Below are 12,315 nucleotides of genomic sequence, written 5' to 3'. Positions count from 1 at the left end.
AGAATCTGAATTCTTTATAAGAAATGTGCTGTCATTTTCATTACTTTTCTCCTAGAGTTAATGTGTTATTTTTCTTCACTGCTTTCAATATTTTTTCCTAATTCTCAATTTTAAGAATTAGTTTTAGCCTGATTCATCTGTAATTTTTTGGATCATCCTATTTGAGGTGCCTTCAGTTCTTAGAAATTGTGGGTCTTAATGTCTTTTGACCCTTTGGTATTCCAACTATGATTTTCTTGAATATGTCTGTAGTTCACTCTCTCTCTCCTCTCTCAGGACTCTACTCTCCTGAATGCTAAAACTTTTGTTAAGTCCCACAGGTTCCTCTGCTGTTCACATTGGGCAATTTGTATTCTTTTATCTTCAATATCATAGATTCCTTACTCTATTCCCTTGATTCTCCTAGTAAGTATTTTCACTTCTAAAGTTTCCATTTTACTCTTCTTTATACTTCTAATTTTTGATATCATCTTAGAAATTGGCATCTGTTAATCATATTTTCTCATTCTTCCATTTCTTGGCATTGTGAGTCATTTCCTACAAAAACATGGACTTGGGAATATAATGTCTTAAAACTATTGATTTAAATCTGCTGATACTACTTCCAGGTGAGTAAGCAGAGTGATGCCTCACTTCTCAGTGAGAATAGAAACTCAGCCTCTGTGGACCTGGAAGAAGGCAGCAGTGGAAGGGTTTCTCATAACTGTTCAGTTGGGGTGAGACTCCAATCTCACCCATAGGCCTTCCCTGATTCCAAGAGCAAGAATGCCTCATTTTCAGTTCCCAAATGCCCTCCACTGTCACCATGGTGGGGAAGAGGGTAGAGGTGGCTTCTCTTCCTGTGGGCAGTGATGAAGCTTCTAACTTACCACCAGACCACCTCTGTCACCTCCCCAGCAAGGAAGAGTTGCTGCACCATTTTACACTACTGGGTATGGAAGTCCCAGTTCCTCACATGGTCTCCACTGACACCATAAAGGGACAAGATGTCAAAAGGACTTTTATCACCTGTGGGAATGAAATTTCCAGCTCTCTGTTCAAAATTCTCTGACACCAACACTACAGGGAGTCAAAGCACTTTATCACCAACAGCTGGGGGTGAAAATCTAGCCTCCATGTTTAAGCTCTGGTAGAGGGGGTAGTGATGGGGCCTTGATTCCCCACCCCACCCCATGGTGTTGGCTGCAATAAAGTATTTACTGGCTAAGAGTTTTCAGTCTTCCTAGGTCAGCCTTTTCCTATACAGAGTAGGCATTTCTTGAGATTTTCTTTTCCAGTGTCAGCATTTCTGGTTGCTGGCTTCTCCAATAGCCAGCTACAACATACAAAGCAAAGAGTAAACCCAAGAACTAACTCCATGTTTTTTTTTTTTTTTTTCTCTTGTGCTTCAAGGCTGCCCATTTTTGGTCTGTATTCTTCTAACTTCAAAGTCCTATTATGTTTGTTTTATATATGATGTCCAGAAGTTTTAGCTGTACTTAGCAGAACAAATAGGACAAAAATTTTCTACATCTTCCTGGAAGCAGTAACTGCAGTTATTACTATGTCAACATGAAAATAACAACATATTTGTTATTATTTGAATTGGATCAGTCTCATAAAATAAATCTTTCCTCTGTCTACACTAATGACATGAAAACTTATGTTTCATGATCTTTATTTTCTAAACAATTGTCTTGATTTATGTATTCACTTACTCAATATGTTTTAATGTATATAATGTAGCACATTATATCACTCTGGTTGTGGAGACCCTGCTTTATGATAGTGATTTTCAAATATAGTGACATTAAGAATCATATTTAATACTTTTAAGAAAATCATAACAACTTCATCCTTATCCCCAAAGATTAGTAGTCATATGAGATTGGTTCAAGAGTCTGCATTTTAAAAATTTTTTTTATTCAGATGATCTGCAAACTATACCAATTAAAAAAAAATCACTGGACTATATTATCTTCATAGTACCTGCCAGTTCTCATATTGCTTCTCTCAGTATCATGCTTAGGTTTGTTCCTTATAATAGCTAGAAAGATCTATTACTAAATCTGCATGAAACATGGACTTACAAAAAAGTGAATAGGTTGGAGGACAAAATAAAATGTAGCCTGAGTAAATAAACTAAAGTACAAAGACTTAACTGTTCATAGGAAGGATACTGCTAACTTTGCCTTGGTAAATTTTGTCTCTTAAATACAAGGGAGTTAATACATATATAGTTCACTTACATCACTCGTTTCGACACTATAGATGAATTCTTTACTGTTTCTTCTCCCTAGATAAAAAAAGAAATGGAAAAACATGTTTCATTGGTCAGCAGATGGACTACTTTCAAAAACTTACACAAAGAGAAAACTGGAATTCAATAAACAAATGAAATTCAGAGCAAAAATACTGGGAGAATATCTGGAAGACCATTCTGGGCATAAATTATTGAAAACAGACTAAAAAGACATCTCGCTAAAACCTGTTTATAATCTAAAGGAAAATACCAATTACTGATGTGTAGGATATACTCTCATCCACTAAGAAATAAACTTAAGTTTGATCAATGGAGTTATCAAACCATAGGTAGAAAGCAGTAAGAAGAAAATATTCAATAGAATGTCCACTGGTGTCTTCTAATTCTCAGCATGAGACATTAAATATTTTCTTCACTTCTTTCTTGGAACTGAACCAAACTGGTTTCAGGGGAAACACTATCAGAGCATACCAGTTCTCAGCAGGTTCAGATTACTTTCCCAACAAACAGATATTGTCATAATGGCTATGTTCTTATTTATTTGGACTGAAATACATGTTCAAATAAGTTTCTAATACTAACAAATATTATAATGTAGAATTCTTATTTTTATTCTCTAGTGACTCCAACTTGGACGAATACTATGAAATATTTATCAACTCAAAAACTTCTTACATAAAAATTTTTTTAAAAAATCACAAGGTAAATGAAATAAAATTCTGGTATCACTTAAAGGCCATCCATAATAAATAACTATAATTTTAGGAAGAGTTAACATATGTTCTAAGAAAATAGAAAATCACAAATCCATCATTTATATACTTTCTTGGAATCCAAGAAACAATTCATTTTACGAAATAATTTTAAATAGATGAAAAAGATTTAGTTTACAACAATCCATTCATTTTCACAGATTATTCAAATCACTAATGATTAGTGAGAATCACAAGAGGGTAAATACAGTACCATAAATGTTTTGAGAAACAAAGACTATATTCAAATAATTTTATTATAGTATATTATTATACCTGTTCTATCCTATTAGTTCATATTATTAATCTCTTACTTTGCCTATTTTATAAGGTAAACTTTGTCATAAGTATGATATCATAAGAAAAAAGCACAATAATCTACATATAGGACTTGGTATTATCTGAGTTTCTGGAATCTACTGGGGGTCTTAAAATGTATTCCCCACAAATAAGGGGGACTACTATCCAAAGTGTATGATGTGTTTTAATAAACTAAACAAAAGATTCCCTATCCTTCCTTTGAAGAGTACAGCAAAAGTTCAGAGCTCTCAACTATCTCATAAAGGGCATAATGTCTATCTCATAAGATTTGTGTGAGCATAAACAAGAGGCCAACAAATAGTCTTATTTTGATACTGTTATTACTCTTAAGATAGGTTCTGTTCCTTATTAATAATAACTATCATAAATTTCTTTGGATTAAGTTTCAGCATGTCAGAATAAAGTTGAAATGATTTCTTTCCTATTTGCATTTTTTGTTGTTGTTGAAGGATCTGATCTTAAAATGCAAACAGTTACTATAACGAAACATGAAAACTAACCAACTAGAGCTTAACTTTTCTGAGTGGAGAATTTCTCATGTAAAAGAGAAAAATATAAATTAAAATACTCTGAAAATATGTAGTACAGTACCATCAAAAGAAATGTTTTCCCATGAATACTACCTTGATATACAGCTGAAAACTTCACAATGTCCAGAACACCTATCACTGCATTGAATATGGAATGCACACTAATCTGATGTTCTTGTTTCATGGTTTTCATGTGATTTAAGTGTATCCCCCAAGTGTTCACATTCTGAAAGCTTGGTCCCCACTGTGGCAATGTTGAGAGTGGGTGGAACTCCTGGGTCCTAATGGCAGGTAATTAGGCCACTGGAGGCAACAATCTTTGAAGAGATTAACATAATACTCAGTGACCCAAATTAAGACAAAAGCAAGATTTTATAAAAAGAGCACGCCTTGCTCCTGAATTTTTTCTTATTTCCTATCTTGCCATGTAATATCTCCCTCTCATACACAATTGCCATCATGCCATTAACAATGTTTTGATGTAGCCAGAAGGTGTTCAGGTTAAATAGATGGGGCCACATAATCTTGGTCTTGCAGCCTCCAAAAACTGTGATCTGATTAAACCCTATTTTATTTTATTTTTATTTTTTTTTAAAGAGAGAGTGAAAGAGGAGAGAGAGAGAGAGAGAGAGAGAGAATTTTTTTTTAATATTTATTTTTTTTTTAGTTCTCGGCGGACACAACATCTTTGTTGGTATGTGGTGCTGAGGATCGAACCCGGGCCGCAAGCATGCCAGGCGAGCGCGCTACAGCTTGAGCCACATCCCCAGCCCCTAAACCCTATTTTAATAAAGTATCAAGTCTCAACTATTTTGTTATAGCAACACAAAGTGAACTATACCTTATAACGAATAGGCAAAAAACAGTATTTTAAGAAATACATGCTTTGTCTCTCAAGGTATTGTCTTTGAACATTGACCTAAGTAGGGTTACATTTTTTTAACAACAAAAACAGTCACTATTACACTGAAGAAGGATGCATCAAACAAGATATTGTTCCAAGGACAGAACAATCCATCAAGTACAAGTCTAAGGCTAGGTTTATTGATCATTTGTAATACCATTTTTTATGAAAAGAAAGTTGAAAATTGCAGACACAAATCCCTCCTTCCTCTAATTATTTTTGCCCCATTTAACGGAAAACAACAAAGTTTAAAAACATTTCAAATTTATGTCTGAACTTGTTACACTTCATTTAATTGAGGATTTAGAAAAGAGGAAAAGAGAATCCTCCAGAAAACCTCCCATCACTACTAGTCCTCCTCTCACATTTAACCTTTAAACTCACTCCTTTCTTTCACTGAAATGAACAACTGTTCTCTTCCCCTGCTGACACCTGCTTATATTTCACATTATGTCAGTTTAAACATTCTCCTTTCAGGCCTTGCTGATACTGCCGCAGGAGTACACTTTGTAAGGAGGATCCTTTTCTTAGGAGCATACTTTGTAAGGTGGATTGTTTTGTGAAAAGCAGAAAAATTCAGGATAGATTTATTTCCTCATACATTGCTCACTGTGTCTCTCTCACGCACAATGAGACGTTCATACATGCCATGTATTTACACAGACTTTCACACTCCCTCACAGAGTATGAAGATACATTAACGATGATGCATGATCTCCAAACCACTGTCAAAACAGGTCTATCTGAAAGGACAGGATTTGAAGCCAACAACTCCAAATCAACTTCTTGCTATTTCTCCAATTTCTAAGTGGCTGTACTCTTCTTGTGGAGTAGAAACAAGAGATATGAAGGTTTGGTACCAATAATTGTGGAGAATTATCTGATAGATGCTAAAAGAAAAGCCAGCTCAAAGACTAAGGTCTGAGTTTTCACTGAAAGCATATTCCTAAGAATATACTCTCCAGCAAACCTAGAGTCCTAAAATAGCTCTTGAATTAACCAGATGGTCTTCTCACCTTACACTCCTACCAGCAGCATAAAATAAAATATAGTTTTGTGCTAGCATAATAACATTTTTGTCAACAATAGACAACATATAACACAATGTCTGTAAGATTATAATATAACCTAGATGTATAATAGGCTATACCATCCATTTTTGTGTAAGTACTCTATGATGTTCCCACAAAGTGAAATCATCTAACAATGTATTTCTCAGAACATATCACTGAAATTCAACAGCTCATGACTGTATATACAATCAAATATCTACATTACTTAATGATAGGTGGTTTATTAAGCATGATGCTTAATATACATGCAAAGGTATTAGTTCTATGTATAGATTCTAAGCATAGATTTTTTTTTACATTCAACTTTCAAACTGTCTCTTCAAATGCTAACTGTACATAAATCAAAGCATGAACCTTGCAAATCAGATTCCTTATAATGTCAACTAGTTAGTAATTCAATTCCAGCGACATTGACCTTTTTACTGTTTGTTTACATAACTATTTAAGTGTACTATTACAAATTCACATTAGAATTTCATTTTAAAAATTAGTAGACAGTAGGAAAATAGCCAATCAGAAATATCTGAATAAAAACAGACTGAGGAAAATGCAACAAATCAGAAATTTCACATTATTATATTTAACAGACCAGATGTTAATTGTCTCTCTAGAAACAAATCTTATTACATGTAAATCAATTGTTTAATTCTCCCATGTTTAATCTTTGAAGGTGATTTAGGCAACACATAACATATAAGACTGGTTTACATGTAAGGAAGTGAACTTACTCTAAAAAAATCCTTTGACACTATAAAATGTAGAAATGAAAGTGGCTTCTAAAAATTGATGCTCCAGAACCTAGAAAATTTTAGCTTTCTTTGGCCAGCACTTTTGTTTTTATAACTGTGTCACTTAACTCGGAGGTGGGGAGGGATCTGAAAGGGGATTTCTAAAAATCCAATGGATTGTTGATATTAAAATAAACATCTTAAACACAATGCACTTTCAGAAGACCCTATTAATAACAGAAGATAATGGGCAACAAAGCCAATTCAGCAAAGTAATTGACGTTTTAATTTTGCATCCAGAATATAAAAGATATCTGAGTGGCCTTGTCCACTCTCCTTCTTAGGCCCTGCTCCCACCAATGCCACAACTCTCTGCAACTTGGATTCTGGATCTGTGAACAAATCTGGGCACAGATATTTGGGAAGGATAAAGTCATAGACTTATCCATCAAATATATAGTATTATTCATCAATGTCTTTTTTCTCACCTACATCAAAATCAGATGAGAGAGCATAAATAAATTACAAAGCTTTGGTGCATGCCTATAATTCCAGCAACTCAGGCGGCTAAGGTAGGAGGTTGTCAAGTTCAAGATCAGTCTTAGCAATTTAGACAAGGCTAAATAAAAAGGATTGGGAATGTAGCTCTATACAGTGCAGTGTCACTAATTCAATCCCAAGTTCAAGTAAATAAATAAAGAAATATTACAAAGTCTTTTGTGATGAAAAGAGAAAACTCAAGTCATTTGGGGCAAAGTACTAAAACATTCTTAGAATGAACTTATGCTGCATGTGACTTCATGTTAAAGTGATATTAGTTCTAAGTATAGATTCTAGTAAGTAAAATCATCAGACTCCAAACAATTGAAAGACAGTATTGGTTAATCTCTATAATGTTATATTAAAATATATTTTCTTCAGTATATAAAGAAGGGTGGGGAAGTAGCTCAGGGATAGAGTGCTTGCCTAGCACATGTGTGGCCCTTGGTCTAATCCCCAGGACCATAAAAAACAAAACAAAACAAAAAAATTATACAGAGAAAGTTTCATCATATACATTTATTCCCTCCACTCTTCCTTCAATAAAGAATAAAATTTTGGGCTCTCATAGTTTTATCTGAAAAGGATCAATTTTAAAAAATTACTGAATGCTATAAATGAAAAAATCCATTTAGACTCTTCAATTACTAAAATTAAAACAGGAAATAAATCTCAACAAAAGCCTAAACCATCAAATGAATATGGAAAACGACTTTCAATTTTATACTTCTAAAAGCCATTTGACTGTTTTTTTGCAACACTGAACAATTATTTTTCCTAATAAATATATTTATCAGTCATTATTCAAAGCTTAGAGTTGTTTATAGCTTCATTTTCTTCTATCCTCAAATTAGTTTTTTTAAAAAAGATCAATGGATCTTGATTTTATTTCTTTATATGCAGTGCTGAGAATCGAACCCAGTGCTTCACAAATGCTAGGCAAGCACTTTACCGCTGAGCCACAACCCCAGCCCCCTCAAATTAGTTTTTTTAAATGTAAAGTGGGGGCACGAGGTTCAAGTGACCTGGAACAAAAGAATAAAAGAAGATAACCCATGAAGTGGAAGAAAATATTTGTCATATATATAAAAAGAGGACTGATATCTAGAATATATAAAGACCTCTCACAAATCAATAATGAAAGGAAAATTAACTCAAATTTTAAGCAAAAGGATTTGAAAATAAACATTTCTCAAAGAATATATAAACATATACAAATATATGTAAATACATACACATATATATACATAACAAATAAGCATATAAAATAGTTTACACATTAGTCATTGGGGAAATGCAAATAAAATCATATTAAGACACCAGTTCACAACTACTGGAATAGTTATAATAAAAGCAGACAATAACAAGTGTTGGGAAGTGAAACAATTTAAATCCTCATACATTACTGGTGGGAAAATAAAACAATACAGACGCTTGGAAAAATAAGCAACACAGAGCTAGTACATGATCCAGGAATCCCCTTCCTAGGAATATACCCTCCAAAATTGAAAACATATGTGTTTTCAATAACCCATTTGACCACCACCTTATAACTGGATTATTGTGATACATCTCTACAATGGAACATTACTTAGAAATTAAAAGTCATCACGAACTGATAAATGGATGAACTTCAAAAACATGCCAATATACATAACCAGTTGCAACAGACCATGTATTGTATGATTCTACTTATATGAAGTGTCTGGAAAAGGTAAATCTATAGAGAATGTAAATAGATTATTGGCTGCCTGAAGCTATTTTTTTGGTGGGAACTGAGAAGGATGGGAAATGACTGTATAGGCAGTTTCTATTTGGAGTGATGAAAGTGTTCTAAAATTACTTTATGGTGATGATTACAAAAATCTGTAAGACAATTGAACTTTACTCTTTAAATGGGTGAATTTTATGGTATATAGATTATATTTCAATAAAGCTGTTTTTAAAGGATACAAGGATGCAATAATACACTATTTCTTGGTCTCTGAAAACTGAATAGTAACAGTATGCTTGTGTATTTCATTACTTTAAAAAAAAAGCTGCTTTTCAGGTTTAGATCAAATTCTAAACAGGACATGAAATTATTGTCATTGAAACTATTATGAAATTATTGTCTCGGAAACTGAGCAAAAACCTAAGTGCATTTTAAAGAAAATGTGTTTATTAAAATAGATCCACGGAGCATAGGTCTGTGCAAAGAATGGACAAATACTTCTCTATAGAACTTAGCCTTCAACTAAAGCTGTTCTGTTAAAACAGTAGTGTCCCCAGGAACAAAGGAATCTCAGACAGAGAAACTTTAAGGTCTGACTTCTCAGAGGAGGATATACAATCAATCAACAAGTACATGAAAAAATGCTCACCATCTCTAGCAGTCAGAGAAATGCAAATCAAAACCACCCTAAGATACCATCTCACTCCAGTAAGATTGGCAGCCACTATGAAGTCAAACAACAAGTGCTGGCGAGGATGTGGAGAAAAGGGTACACTTGTACATTGCTGGTGGGACTGCAAATTGGTGCGGCCAATTTGGAAAGCAGTTTGGAGATTCCTGGGAAAGCTGGGAATGGAACCACCATTTGACCCAGCTATTGCCCTTCTCGGACTATTCCCTGAAGACCTTAAAAGAGCATGCTACAGGGATACTGCCACATCGATGTTCATAGCAGCACAATTCACAATAGCTAGACTGTGGAACCAACCCAGATGCCCTTCAATAGACGAATGGATAAAAAAAAAAAAATGTGGCATCTATACACAATGGAGTACTATGCAGCAATAAAAAATGAGAAAATCATAGAATTTGCAGGGAAATGGATGGCACTAGAGCAGATTATGCTTAGTGAAGGTAGCCAATCCCTAAAAAACAAATACCAAATGTCTTCTTTGATATAATGAGAGCATCTATGAACAGAGCAGGGAGGAAGAGCAGGAAGAAAAGATTAAGATTAAACAGAGACATGAGATGGGAGGGAAAGGGAGAGAAAAGGGAAATTGCATGGAAATGAAGGGAGACCCTCATTGCTATACAAAATTACATATAAGAGGTTGTGAGGGGAATGGGAAAATAAACAAGGAGAGAAATGAATTACAGTAGATGGGGTAGAGAGAGAAGATGGGAGGGGAGGGGAGGGGGGATAGTAGGGGATAGGAAAAGTAGCAGAATACAACAATTACTAATAGGGCATTATTTAAAATTGTGGATGTGTAACTGACGTGATTCTGCAATCTGCATTTGGGGTAAAATTGGGGGTTCATAACCCACTTCAATCTAATGTATGAAATATGATATGTCAAGAGCTTTGTAATGTTGTGAACAACCAATAAAAAAAAAAAAAAAAGAAACTTTAAGGTCTGTGCCTCCCATAATTGAGCATCTCCACCCATGATTGGTAATCAGCAGACAGGTAGGCAAACAGACCCGAGGGCCAGCTCCCTACAGGAGAGGGCACCCCATCTTGCACTCTAAGCTGTGACTCCCTTGGGGGAAATCCCTCCTTTCCAGTGGGGCCCTGTTAGGAGGCTCAGCACACTCTAGCATCCCAGAATTGCACAGTGGCTCAGTGGAGTCCTGGGGAGCAACGAGGGTGGCACAGGAAATCGCGGGACAAGGAAACCCACCTACCCAGCTCAAGCACCCAATGTCCCTACTGCTGTGTGTCTCGCGCAGGGCTGGCCACTCAGCGAACGTCCCCGGTACTCCCACGGCAGGGCCGCCAACGTCCCCTGGGTCCTTGTGCGGGGAATGGAGGGGTCCACGCGGGCAGCCCGCCCTCTCCCTGTGCCTCTCCAAGGGGGTCCTACCTTCCTGCTCCACCATTTCCAGGAGGTCGGGATCGCCCATCTTCGCTAGCTCGTTGATTACACTGTCGCGGGGACGGGTGTCGGTGGCCGACCACTGCGACCAGCGGCGAGACAACCTGGGGGCGAAACTGAAACGGATCCTGGGCCGCGGCAGTGGTAGCCTGGCTTGCTTGGGAAGTTCGGGCTTCTCGGGGCTGTTGTCCTCCGACTCCTTCTCAGACTCCTCCGACGCCTTCTGGATGGTCTGCACTTTGGCCTTCCTCTCCAGCGGGAACGTCCACTCGTCGTCGGGGGACTCCGGCTCCGCGTCCTTGACCTTGCGCTTCACCGACCTCTCCCGGTAGCGCCTCTCGGCTCTCTCCGTGTACGCCTCCCAGTACGAGTCCCGGCGCCAGCCTTCCTTGCTCAAGTCCTTTCTGCTCTTGCTTTCCCGGCGCTTCCTTTTCGCCGGCTCTAGGTCGCTGTCTCCCCACCTCTTTCCCCGCCCCTCGTCCCGACTTCCCACCTCAGGACCCGCCGGCGCCCCACCCTCGGGAACCGCCATCTCCAGGCCCTCCCGCCTTTCTAGCGGGGCGCCGGCCTCCTCTTCTCCACTTGGCCGCGGCCGCGGCTCCTCCACCTGCTGGCCCTGCTCCTGCTCGGGGCCCGCCGCCGCCGGGCTCGCCCGCCAGCGGTCCGCCTCCTGGCCCTCGGCCCTCCGCCTGTCTTTACTCTCCCGCTCCATTCTCAACAGGCTTCGCCCTCCTCTCTCACCCGGGCCACCCTCGCCTCGGAATCCGGGCTCTCCGCGACTATCTCCCTCCTTCTCTCTGAACCCTCCTCCGACCCCCACGGGTGGGCTCGACGCTGCCTCAGCCAGTTGGTCCTCATTCATCCGCCTGGCCCCCACCCACTGTGGGTGCCACCGAGAGAGAACCCCCTCCCCGGTTCGGGAGTTACTTTTTGTCGGGTGAGAAAAGTCCCCGTCCCTTAAAGAGACCCCACCCCTTTACCGCCGGTGAATGGCTGGGGTCTCCAAGATTCCAGCAGACCTGTCCTGCCCAAGTCTGAGCACTTTTTCTCTGGGCACTGCCAGCTACCTGGACGCTGAGCAGAATCTTTTCTATAGTTGAGGGAAAGGAGAAAGTCATGCGTTGTGGCCAGAGGTTAAAGTCAGACTCCACTCCTTAAAGGTTGCATAGCTTTTGGCCAAATTTCTATAAGCTTCAGTTTCCATATCTTTAGATGAGAATAATAATACCCACCTTCTAATTCTAGTGGTGTTGTGAGGAGTAGAGTACTTGGCACAGGATGTGTTATAAATTTGGCTGCTATTAAAATTAGCCTGTATCACTTTGAGTCCTACTTTGATCCCTTAGTGCCCAGAGAACTTGAACCTGATGCTCATAGGCCTCTCTGTTTTTTTGTTGTTGAGACCCTGT

At 38.1% G+C, this 12,315-nt stretch overlaps 1 protein-coding gene across 3 annotated transcripts in view; it reads right to left on the bottom strand.

Moving 5' to 3' along the window:
• The window catches only part of ANO5 (anoctamin 5), a 91,916-nt gene extending 80,074 nt beyond the window's left edge, over positions 1-11,842 (bottom strand). For 2 of the 3 annotated variants that reach the window (XM_081278747.1, XM_081278748.1), the window contains exons 1-2: positions 10,895-11,840; positions 2,229-2,275 (exon numbers count right to left, since the gene is read on the bottom strand). In XM_081278747.1, coding sequence (XP_081134873.1) covers positions 2,229-2,275; positions 10,895-11,768 — 921 coding nt within the window. In that variant the 5' untranslated portion in view covers positions 11,769-11,840. Of the gene's footprint in view, positions 1-2,228; positions 2,276-10,894 lie in introns of all 3 variants that reach the window. The other variant, XM_081278749.1, reaches the window with a different exon arrangement.
• Positions 11,843-12,315: the final 473 nt, after the last annotated feature.

The sequence above is a fragment of the Spermophilus citellus genome, assembly GCF_964194105.1.
Source record: "Spermophilus citellus genome assembly, chromosome: 2".
Classification (NCBI taxonomy): domain Eukaryota; kingdom Metazoa; phylum Chordata; class Mammalia; order Rodentia; family Sciuridae; genus Spermophilus; species Spermophilus citellus.
The sequence above is the reverse complement of the archived record's forward strand: the minus strand, read 5'-3'. Positions and strand labels throughout refer to the sequence as shown.